The sequence below is a fragment of the Leuciscus leuciscus genome (genome assembly GCF_965113295.1).
Source record: "Leuciscus leuciscus genome assembly, chromosome: 7".
Classification (NCBI taxonomy): domain Eukaryota; kingdom Metazoa; phylum Chordata; class Actinopteri; order Cypriniformes; family Leuciscidae; genus Leuciscus; species Leuciscus leuciscus.
The window spans coordinates 36,029,407-36,042,432 of record NC_138731.1 but is presented as its reverse complement, the minus strand read 5'-3'; the positions used below and the strand labels follow the sequence as shown (position 1 = coordinate 36,042,432).

Genomic DNA, 13,026 nt, shown 5'->3' with positions numbered 1-13,026 from the left:
TAATCAAATGGCTCCATTAATATTTACTGTAGTGTTTTCTGGTTGACATTCATGGAATCCAAACGTTTGAATCCAAAATTTTAACGAAGCACAACAAAGCAGGCCAGGAATGATAACCACAAGTTACGGCCTAGAGATATGACCATAAACTCTCAGCAGGAATAATATTTATATTAGTCTCTTAACACAAGACCGCTATTGTTCAAACATGTCCCTCTGAAAGTAATGAATTAGTTTGAAGGCAATCAAATATCAGTTATTACTTGAAATATGCACCATCCAAGCTTTGCATTGTTAAAGTATACAGGCTAATTGGAGTAATTTATGTTCTTCTTGTCCTTGAATAAGAAAGTCCTCTTCTTTTCTTTCTTTTTTTCTCATGGCCTGTTTGTCTCTTCTTGGCATATGCACAGGATTGTTTTCCCTTCAATAAATTATTCATTTTTTGAATCCATTATTAAAATGTCTCCTTGATCTATAGCTATCAGCTCTTCAATCTACATTAAATAAACGGAGATAGATGCAGGATATGAGAATATAATATAGTCAGGCATAATATAGTGGTCATATTTCTCAAATAACACATTGATTATGCTCAGCACTGATCACCCACAGTCATTAATTACTTTAATAAGCTCCTAAGAGGGATTTTTTTTTTTTCATGCTGCAATGAAAGTAATGCATTTCTCTTAATAATTACTGTAGGTGGCACCACTTACTGTATGTCTACTATGTCGGCTGATCATTTGGCTCATTGAGTGTGTCATCTTGTGTTTTCCAGGTTTTTTAAACATTCAGTCCTGGCCAGAAAACATGACTGATTTGAGTGTCTTCTCAAATCTGGCAACCATCGGAGGCAGGTCTCTCTACAGGTAAGACCCAGGGCTCACTCTATGTTGCCAGCTCTAGAAACAATCCCTCTCATCCTACTTCCACAAATCTGTTGCTTTCTTCAAGTGCACTTGGGAAACTCATTCTTCCAAATCAGGCATTTGTTATTACAACGTCACACATTTAAGTCGGAAAAATAACGCAGAAGTAGCCTTAACAAAACAAAATAATTATATTTTGAGCAGTGAACTCAAAAAACCTGAATTCAAAATGATTATTCATTTCTATTACTTATTTATACATGGTATCAAAACTAAATGTTTGTATTATATAAAAGAAACCATGAAAGTCAATTGAATAACTTTGCAGTTGTTGTCTTTCTGTGGTTCTGTAATCAAACCTTAAAAATAATTGGAAAACAGCATGTAAAGTTAAAAATAACTTGCAAAATCATTCATTATAATTCGCTACAGACTTGTTTTCCACTCACAAAATGCAAAGCCTGTCTGATGTGTTGTGCCTTTATCGTCCATGTTAAAGAGCTGGTTAATGAATGTTTATTTGAAAGAGATATTTGTTTATAGTTTCTATTGATCGTGGCATTTATTCATCTGAATATCAATATTATCATTTGATGAATAACTAGCCTGTAAGCCTGTTAGATTTATAGCTGTTCAAATTGCTTTCAGCAGTAATTTTGTTACTACTTTTCCATTATCTCCTGATTTGCATCATTTAGTCGTGTTAGTGAATTGGACTAAAACAACGCAGACGGCATGTGCAAATGCGTAATTCACTCTTAGTGAATCCCCTCTTTCGTTTTTTCTAAAGAGGCTGAGGCTTTCTAGCCAAGAGTTCAAAGAGTACAAATGAAAAGCTCTATTCACACAGTGCAACACCCATTTGCTTAGAGTTAAAGAGTCAGGAGAAGCAGAAAGAGAGCGAGAGCACAGTTTTAACATTTGCGGGTCATTTGTTGAAAGCTCTACCACTGTAGCAATTACCGTTTGTCACATGATGTGTTCTGTGTCTGACACTGGCTTTTTGCCTGAAACACAGAGGGGGAAAAGTAGAGACAAAGAGGAATAACAGAAGAGAAGTCTCGGCGAGATGAGAGCGATGTCAGTGTCTAAGTGCACCTGCACGTTCTGACTCTCAAAGCCCCTTTGATGTGCTCTTCAGCACGCCTGCCTGTGATTAAAAACACTGTTGTGATTACGCCTCAGCATTAACCCATCTCATCACATCTGAAGTGGGAGATCCTCTGCGACGCTAGATGGGGGACGCAAGCTAAACACTTGCTTTAGAAAGGCAACAGCAGCTCTCATACTGACAAATCGCTCGTGCCTTTTGTTCATGAAGCCATCATTTCAGCTTTCTTTGTGTCAGATCTCATTCTTTTGTTTCATTCTTACTCATTCTGATCTGATCAAGTCTCCAGGCAAAAGAAAGTCTGGTCTTCTTAGTTGTTTTTTAATTTGTTTAAAATTGTGTTTGTCAATTTAATGTGTTCATTCAGTTAGAAAAATTGTTAAAAAAGGAAAGCGAAAATGTATTTGATTAAATATATAAAAATGTAATGTCATATAAATAATTATAAATTATATAATTTGAATAAAAAATGTATATTATAGAACTATTTATTTATTTAGTTCGTTATATTCATATAAAGCCCTCAAATGTTTAATTATTATTTTGTATTATTTGTTTAAAATATTTTTTGTCATTTGTTTGTTTATTCACACAGACACACACACACACACACAAACACACACACACAAACAGATAGATTGATAGAAAGACAGACAGAGTGATTGATTGATTGATTGATTGATTGATTGATTGATTCATTCATTCATTCATTCAGTCAGTCATTCATTCATTCATTGAGAAAAATTAAGAATTGTGGGCTTTTCTGTTGTATTGTACTGATTAAATATTGTGTATTCCCTTTATTTTTGTAACTGAATTAACCCCTCTTTAAAGTGTTAACGGTAATCTTTTGTCCCCTTGTGTTTTGTCGTCTGTTTAGTGGCATCTCTCTTCTGGTGCTGAAGCAGCAGTGGATTTCATCACTTCAGCTCCAGTCTCTTAATGAGATCAGTGCTGGAAACGTGTACGTCACCAACAACAGTCAACTCTGCTATTACAACACCGTCAACTGGACACGACTCTTCCGCACTAACACCCAGAAGTCCCTGATCCGCAACAACCGCGACCCCAAGGAGTGCAGTGAGTCCGTCGCTCTGTTTTTACTATTGTTCCATTCGTTTTCAGGATAAATTAGTCATATCCTTGCATAGCCAGATATTAGACTTGCATCATAAGGTCTAGTCCAGTTTAATCTTGCAAATCAAAATAATTCAAAAAACAGTTTTTCACAACATCTACCCAACGATCTGCAGCATCTGACCTGTGAGAAAAAGTCTTGAGGCTAGGATGGTTCTCAGGCTTCCAGCTGCTGTTTGTCCTGGTTCACCCGAACCACAGCCAGAGATCACGACGCCTCACGCTGAGCTCGCAGACTTTGAGGTAGTAAATTCGGTCACTTTGGAAGGTGCTGGTGCAGCTCCCTCATACCTGACGTTCTGGCCGTGTCATTGCACCTCGCCGAGCCTAGTGGGGGCCATGAGGGTTCCTCCACAGATGGAGGGGGTCAGGAGATGTCAGACGATCAGAGTCTCACTCTGCTGTGAAATATGAGTACTGATGCAAGCCCCCTACTATGTGCTCCATTTTTACCCTTCAAATTCACCCTTAGATCCAACATAAAGAGTTCTTTGATGTTTTTTTTTTTTTTACTTGAAAATGTGTGGAATGATGTTACCGCAAACCTGAAAAAAAAAACCAAATGCCTCGGGTTTATGCATGGACCGTCAATCTAATTACCCATTCTCTGCAAATGTTAAGTCGCTCCATGAACAATCACAGGGAATTAATTGCAGGGAAGACCCTGCAACAATTTCTGACATTTCAGTTTTTTTTTTTTTCTAGAAGCTGTAATCACCAGAGGGAATTTACTTTCACCTCTGTCTTTAAGAACTCTCTCTTTTCTCGCTGCTGAGTGATGTTTATGAAAAACAGCTAAAAAGCAGATTTTGGCCTTCTTTTCCATTGCGCAGGATGTTGTGATGCAACAGCAATCATTAATGTCTCGCGGCAACCGTAGCCTTTTGTTGGGCTTCGCGATCCCCCTGGCTCTTACACATCTCCCTGGAAACCAACCCAGCACTGCTTTTGACATCAACACAATCCAAATTGTGTGTTTTCAACCAGGTTAAAACTTTGAAGTTGGCATCTTTTTGATCCATCTGCCACAAATATAGAGCTGAAAGGGCTTCCCACTTCTCTCTGTCGTTCCTCGTGCTGTTGGATACCTGCGTTAAGCACCAAGTTGGTCCTTGAACTAGATGTTGTTCCCTGAGAAAGGCTGGGTTTTTGTTGTGCTCTCTGGAGTGCTTTTACATGTTATTGCTCATTTAGTCATTGATTTTTCCAAATAAATGTACTAGCCACATATAAAATAATCCCTCCCTGGTGTTCAGCAATCCTTACTATAGTCCTCAAAGTAACATAAAACATTGAGGAGGTTTTCATTATTTTCTAGTATTTCTAGTATAGTATTTGATTTTTGCTTTGAATTCACCATGATATCAAAATGAACAATATTTTTATGGAATATTGTTGTGTTCTTTAATCAAAATAGCTTCCCCTCACTCTTGCTAAGACATCTTTCTCTTCTTTGATGACGTGTGACAACCTGTCACTCACCTGAGATCACAGCAATAGCAAACCACAACGATTCAAATGATCTAATCAATTACACACGGACAAAAGTCTTGCTCCACATTCTTTCTCATTCGAAAAGCTGTTTAACTTGGATATACATAACAATAGGGAAGAAAAGACAATTGCAACATCCGTTTCATGCTGACTTTGTGAGAGCTGTGCAGGTAAACCCCTGATCTCAAGAGGCGCTGTGGTCTTTAGCATCCTTGTTAGTGCCTGTTTCCCATTCCGGTGACGGCGGTTGAATCCCACAAGTTCACGCTGTAAAATCCAGCATTATTGTTCCCAATGAAAGCAAGAACTTGACTTTTTGTTCACATTGTCATAAGTTTGCTCATATTTAATACACATTAGTTTACATCCATATTTTAACTGTGGTTTCGAATCTTTTGACCCCAATATATGCTCTTCAGTGATATTATTCTCATCATTAGTTTCAGAAGTTTGTCTGTTGAGGAGGACGTCTGTGAGACTTGCTGAAGTGGTGTCAGCAGTATTTTAAAACACTCTCCCAGCTGCTGCAGAATACAGTGCCCAGTGGGTGGGCGCCCAGACCATTCTGTCCTCATTTCAAATTGAAATGCAGCAGTTCATATACAGCCAGCTTTGTACAAGCTTAATACATCCATGACCGGACGAGTAACACTTTTCACAGATGGTGTGTGCATTGTGTTCAGTCACGGTTTGACGAAGGATCTTTTCCATCTATCGACTGAACGTTTCCCTGGGGTGGACTGACAGCATCATTTGGAGACAAATGTGCAATAGATTGAAATGCAGATATGGACAGAAATTAGTTTTTCATTGTAACACCTTGGAACAGATGACATTTTATTAGAAAAAGTCAATTAGAGCAGTCACTTGCACAATTAGCACTACATTGTAATTTAGGCAAATATAAAAATCTGCATTTTTATTAAAAAAATATATCCGTATATCATCTATTGCCATACATAAAAAAAATAATATTCAAAAAATATATATATTAAAATTACATTAACTTGCATATACTGCCAGTGCCATTCAAAAGTTTGGGACCGGTAAGATTGTTTGTTTTTGAAAGAAGTCTATTATGCTCGACAAGACTGCATTTATTTAATCAAAAATACAGTAAAAACTGTAATATTTTATTAGTATTACAATTTAAAATAACTTATATATATATATATATATATATATATATATATATATATATATATACAGTATATATATTTAAAAATGTAATTTATTCCTATAATGTCAAAGCTGAATTTTTAGCAGCGACTACTCCAGTCTTTAGTGGCACATTATAGTTCTGACTTCAATTACCCAGATGAGCCTGTGTTATCTGTTTTTACCAGTTGTTATCAGGGAATAACACAGCGCTGGATGGCGCGATTGACCAATCTGAATCAAGTATTCCACAGAGTCATGTAATAAAAATTTATAATATATTATACATTTTGTATTATCATTTATTTAAATAAGACAGGCATTTGCCACTTTCAGTGGTAGGACAGATGAGAGATGAAAGGAAACTATGGGGAAGTTAGTTATTTACTGGCATGAATGCTCTTGTATTAATGATAAACATATCTTTTGCAGTTTTGGATCGTATGGTATGTGACCCGCTGTGCTCTGATGCTGGATGCTGGGGTCCGGGGCCCGACCAGTGCCTGTCCTGTCGGTTCTTTAGCAGGGGACGCACCTGTGTTGAATCCTGCAACCTGCACGAAGGGTAAGTTGTTAAACGCCACACTCAATGCCACTGATAAGTTAAATTGACATGTAATATAGATATGTATAACTCCACAAAACTATATTTGTACAGGACATGTTTTACTACATGAATTTACAAATCTCAAGAATCACAGGTGTGCTCAAGAAATGTTGTTGGATTATTTGCATATACTTTCCGGCACAGTTTATTAATGTTTGCTTGTAGAAGATGTGTCTTCCTAAGGTTGAACAATAGCTAGTTGTTCTACAGGGATTTCACAAAGATTCATGTCTACATCCTCTAGAAAACAATAATAAAACAGCAGAGCAGCACGTCCCCTGGCTTTGGAGAGCAGGTTGCAATGATGAAATGTAAGCTTGGTTGAGCTGGAAAATAAATAACAGTGTTTGGGTGAGCTCTACCTCATATGACGTCTACATCAAATACAGCAGTGTGTGGAGCACCATGACAGAATGAAGAACTAAGTAAAGCCTTGGTTTTGTTTTCACACACGCACAAAGATTTAAGGCAGATAAACAGACACATAGGCACTTTTGACCCTGTGTACTTTAAGAAAATAAACTCTTGAAACACACTTTTCAAACTCACTAGTTTATCCTTTCCACGCAATAAATAAGATCATTTTTCATGAAATTAATTTATGGTTTAATGATATTAATAAAATATGAAACAATTTAATATATGACAGATTTTCATAGTTTACTGTATTTTTATAGTCTGGATATGTGACGAGGTTAAAATAATAAAATGTCAACTTTTAAGGGATAGTTCATCCAAAAAAAAAGACTTCTGTCATCATTTACTCATAAAATATTTTCTCAGTTGAAACACTTAAAATGTGGATTTGGAAAAAATATCTTAGTGATTAAGCTTTTATTAATTAGTCACACATTTTTTCAATGTTGTTTTGGACCACATTGACTTTCATTGTATGGGCACACACACCCAAAAATAAAAACTTTTGTGATGAAAAGAAAGTCATACAAGTTTGGAATGACATGAATGACAAGAACTAACATTTTGGGATGCACTACCCTTTTAAAAGAATTTTAAAAGTAGGAAAAATAAATGCAGGTGTAGTAAAATATTTTCCAAGACAAATGGCCTTCATTTAACAAAAATAAATAAATAAATAAATAAATAAAATAATAATTTAATAAAAGCACAAATACTGTTACATATACTGTGTTTGGCTAGTCACACATTACAGTAGATTGAGTGGATATGTAGGGCACATGCAATTGTAATGTGTGCCAAAACACTCTAGAAAACATATTTTGTGTAGTAAATCTGTGTATTTTCTTGTCGTCCTTTCTTGTTTTTTGTGCAGCCAGTAATAGATAGACAATTGCTAACTCTTTAGTTTGATAGTTGACAGACATTCTGCTAACTATAAGTAACTTTGCAACTACAGTACATGTCAACTACCAGTCATTAGAGTATTAGTAGACTCTTTGTATCTGCTTAATATTTGATAACACTTTATTTTGATGGTCGTCCAACAGACATTCCACCGACTATAAGTAACTTTGCATCTGCATGTCAACTTATTCTAACCCTAACCTAACAGTCTATTAATATCTAGTGAGAGTTAGTTGACATGTAGTTGCAAAGTTAAGTTACTTATAGTTAGTAGAATGTCTAAAGTGAACTGTCAAAATAAAGTGTAACTAGACATTTAATTTATTGTCTTTGTGTCATTTCATGGTACCCTGTGTCTTTATCTCATCATAAACTCCTAAACAACCCAAGGAAAAATTAATAATTTTGTTTGCCATGGCACTGTAGATTGTAGATAACTGCACATGTTGTGTTATGGATGATGTTCTCGTAATGCTGCTTAACTAACTTAACCAGCCAGGCTTCCTTGGTAAACCGCCTTTACCAATACCAAACCAGCACAAAAATCTTTTTGGTAGTCAGTGTCTGTCTGATTGCTCATAAAATTGTTTTGTCATTAAGCTCCTTCTCTTGGTTAACACATTTGGAATAAGTGAACAATAAAGGTGTTGATCAGTGCAGTGAAGAGAGTAAATTACAGATTGGTTTTGAGTTCCCTCTTTATTTGTTGTGTGCTTACGTACTGCTCAAAGGGAAAGATGAATATCAGCGTTTGATTGATTTGACTGAGTGAAGCAGCTAAATTTAATTTCTCCCTTGCCCAGAGCTAAAACAAGGCAATAAACAAACAACATCCATTTTCACATTCTAAAACAACAGTCATTTGCCATTTTGAGACGGTCCCTCGTCCTTTGAGTGTTTAGGACTGGGACTATCATGGATGGGTGCACTGTATTTTATATAAATGCCACATCCATGTTGGTTTTGCATTGATAGTGAATCAGCACCAGGGCTCGTGCACCCTGCGATCGTCCCACATGATTCTTTTGCCTTGCAGACTGGCCGGCTCTAGGCCCAAGCTGCTCACCAGGCCCTATGTGGTCGAGAAGCGGGAGGCAGGTTTGGAGAGGTACGGCACGGACACGGATGCATCACTGTCTCGCACTGTCACGTCCACCTACTCACCCGTCCCACACGAGTCACCCAGTGCTCCGCTATCTTTGCTGTTTTTGTTTGTGTGTGTGTGTATTTGTGTTTTGATTTGCAGGGTGATATCAATGTTTTCTCTGTCTCTCCTCTGGTTGTCGACCTCTGTGGTCTGACTCGCTGTTCGCACAAGATGATTCACTCAGTATTAGGGAACAGACAGCTAAAAAATGAAAAGACCCACTATGGGGTGTTTGAGCTTTAAATGAAAGATTTTTGAAGATGATTAGGACAGTTTTTGTTGTGTGGTTTGCTGGAAGCAAGCAGATTTTTTTTTTTTTTTTTTTCAGCTGGTATTAACATTCATTTCAGATGATTGTTTAACAAGTGGCTAGTAGTGGTAAAACATATATCAGAAAACAGTCCAAAAGGCTTTCTGGTTCAGTTTTCAGTGTCAGACACTAATAGGGACATGTAATTTATTTATTTTTTTAAAGAAATTAATACTTCTCTTCTCCAATGATACATTAAATTGATCAAATATGACAGTGAAGACTTTTATACTTTTACAAAAGTTTTCTATTTCACATGCTTTTCTTTTGAAATTTCTATTAATCAAAGAATCCTGAAAACAAAATGATCAACTGTTTTCAACATTGATAACAATAAGAAATGTTTCTTGAGCTTCAAATCAGAATATTAGAATGATTTCTGGGAGATCATGTGACACTGAAGACTGGAGTAATGACGGCTGAAAATTCAGCTTTACATCAGAGGATAAATTATAAGTTTTAAAATATATTAAAATAGAAAACAGTTTTAAATTGTTGTAACATTTCAAAATAATATTACTGTTTTACTGTATTTTTGATTAAATAAACGCAGCCATGGTGAGCATAAGAGACTTGTAAATCACACACCTGCAGTTGTTTATGATTCTACAAAATTCAGCCAAGTCATGTTTCACATTAGATATCAAATGGAGACCCAATACAGAAACATGTTTTGCATTTTCCTAGTAGTAGCATTGATATATTTCATGTTGGAAAATACATATTTGTTTACTTTTGAATGATAAACCATTTTGTTTCTGTATTGGGTCTCCACTTGATGTCCAATGTAAAAATTTGTGTCCTAAAGCAAACACAGTTGAGAACAAAGAGAACACAGAGTGAACCAGGAAACATGCGGTGGACACCGAACGTGCAACACTAGGGAGCCTGTGAAGTTGAAGTTCACATAAAGGGAGAAAGTCCTCTAATGATAAGGGGGTCTTCTAAAAGCTTCCTCACAGTCTACACAAAATGTGCTGTGCCTTTTAGATAAAGAATAATTCATTCTCATTTAATGTAACACTCATTGACATAGCACGTCAATCATAAAAAAATATATATTTAAAAAAAAATTCTCCCACACTGAGCTGCCATCCTCCACATGTCACGGCAACGGATGTCAGCTTCTAAAATGTCACTACCGTCTTCAGAGGAGTGATGGAACCAGGAAGCGACTGTGTTCGCCTGTATTGAACCATTTTGTGATCATTTGTTTCAGAGGTCCCTGGCTGATTTCCTCCGTGTGGTGCTTTGAGGTGTCCCTGAATGTGCTTGATGAATTGTCACCTCGATAGGTGGTGAAGGCTGACTGTTTACTTTTGGTCAATAGTAACTGTGTTTGCCAGCTGTGGCAGCTGTCTGAGAAGTGCTGTAAACACCTGGCGGATGTGTTGGATTCCACTGTTGCCTCCCTATGGCCTTGTGCCTCAGGCACTGAATTCCCTTTGGCTGCTCTTTCACAAGCTACCTGTGTGTGTGTGGACGTGCGTGCGTGCGTGTGTGTGATGACTCTTTTTTTTTTTTTACTGCCTGTGATTAAGCCTTTCCTCATTCAGATCTTGAAATCTGAAGTGTACATAAAGACCTAATATCTAGTCTGAAATTGGAGAGTTGTCTTGACTTTAAAAGGCTAGTGATTGAATCATCTAGATCCTTGAACTTGAGCAGGAATTCCTGGATGAACTTTGACGATTGACGTGCTATTCTTCCCATCTGAAACTTGAATGCTCTTGAACGGTCATTAAATGTCATTTTAGTGTGTTATGTTACCTCATATTTTTCTCTTTCTCTTTTATAGGGATGTGCGCGAGTTCGCAAATGGTTCAGTGTGCCTGGAGTGTGATGCGCAGTGTGAGGTGGCAGATGATGACGGTCTTACGTGCACTGGGCCTGTGAGTTCAGTCATATTCATCTCCAACTACACTTAGAAAATAATAGGCCAATAATATCAGTCTTTAAAAACAACAACATTAGCACAAGTGTACAATTTTAATTGGCATGGTGTTTTAGACATTCTTTTTTTTTTTATAAAAAATCTTTATTTATTTAGAAATTAATACTTTTATTCAGCAAGGACATATTAAATTGATCAAAACTGACAGTGAAGCCTTTTATAATGTTGCAAAAGATTTTGAATAAGTGCTGTTCTTTTGATCCTTCTATTCATCAAAGAATCCCGAATGATCACAGTCTCCACAAAAATACTAAGCAGCACAACTGTTTTCAACATTGATAATAATGAGAAATTGATAATCATTGATAATCTGTCCCTTTAAATGCAAATGAGCTGCTGCTCCCGGCACAGAGGGCGGAGCTACAACAGCTTGTGTCCCTTTACCTCACACAGACATGCACTGAAAATTTCTAAAACTTTTAGTTTTTTAATGTTCATACCGGAGTCAGACAATGATGGAGAGACTCAAGAAGAAGTGACAACATGTAGAATGCAACAGGACATTTCTGAATGGTTAGTTGATGAATTTATGTAGCTAATGTGTAGTTATCTTCTAGTCATTGATTAGCATATTCTGTCTTGATAATCTATAAATCGTGTTCCTGGGGGCGGGGCTTATGTAATTTTTGGGGTTAGTGATGTCACTAACCCGGGAGGAATGTCGTGTAGTCCCTACCAGCCGTTTGTTGTAGTCCTTAAATGGCTATTTCTTTAAGAGAAAATATCTTCCTTTGCTTTGAACTTTGAGCGTTGTAACTTTGTGCAGATGTTGTTTATGCTCAAACAGCAACATTACACACTAACTAAAGTTTAAAAAGTGAAATCATAATCAACCACCCCTTTAAAAAAAATCTTACCAACCCCAAACTTTTGAAAGGTAGCTTTAACTACAAATAAATATAATGAATAATCAGCTCAATCAATGCTTGGTGATTGTTAATTTTAGATTCTGTGTGCATGTTTCTTTCATTTCAATGCAATCTCTTTCAATATATATTAGCTTTAAGCACAAACAGAGATGAACAGCAGACACCACCTTCGATTGGCTTGGTCAAATGATTAATTGAATCCCTTGTCGAAGTGTACTTTTGCTGCCGTCGGATTGATTTTACTTCTTGTTAATTTAGTGAGAAAGTAGATTAAGTTGCCTAAGCTTGGCAAGTGTTTACAGAGAGTCCTGCCCCATAGAAGACACCTGTGAGTGGGATGAATAAGCTGTTTGGATGTTCATGAATCTGATCAGGTTAGAGACATTACCACAGATGGGCCGTGTGCTCAGTGCTGCCCCTTTTTCAAAACAGCCTCAAGCACTTTGGTTTAAATTGATGACTACATGACAAGATGCGTACGGCCGTGTGCTTGTGTTGGCGAAAGAGGATTTAGCCGATCCATCTCTACATCTCAGAGGCCTCTGGCTGTTGTCTGCTTGAGTCAAACAGAAAGGTCTCGCAAATGACGCGATCATGAGCCCTCTGAGACCCATACCAGCACAAATATAGACAGAAAAAAACCTCTCTAAAACTGAGTGCGTGTCCTGACTATTTTTTTCTTTTCTTTTCTTTTTTTTTTTAACCTGTGCCTGGAAATTTAGAGGATAAATATTCCTCTTTCATGTGGTTTTTGCCTGATCAAAGCCTGTTATCTGTTCATTTCTGAAGTAGTTCAGTCAATGTGCCATGTCGATGTATGTGTACATGTTAGTAATTGTTATATAAAGAATGAAGGCATTTTGCACTGTAAAATGATTGACAGCTAAGCAAATCTCCTTGTAACCCTTGTGTCATATGTAATCTAAAAAATATTTATTGAAAGATATTTGATGTTCTGCTCTTAATTATTTTTTTTTAATTATGGGAATATTATGATCATTTCTTTTGAGAATTATAATAATAATTGTATAGTAACATCCAGAT

General features: G+C 36.7%; 1 protein-coding gene across 2 annotated transcripts in view; it reads left to right on the top strand.

Moving 5' to 3' along the window:
• erbb4b (erb-b2 receptor tyrosine kinase 4b) overlaps positions 1 to 13,026 on the top strand; it is a 310,282-nt gene that overhangs the window by 235,032 nt on the left and 62,224 nt on the right. For both annotated transcript variants that reach the window (XM_082174552.1, XM_082174551.1), the window contains exons 11-14: positions 782 to 872; positions 2,864 to 3,063; positions 6,205 to 6,337; positions 10,958 to 11,051. In XM_082174552.1, the coding sequence (XP_082030678.1) occupies positions 782 to 872; positions 2,864 to 3,063; positions 6,205 to 6,337; positions 10,958 to 11,051 (518 nt within the window). The remainder of the gene's footprint in view (positions 1 to 781; positions 873 to 2,863; positions 3,064 to 6,204; positions 6,338 to 10,957; positions 11,052 to 13,026) is intronic.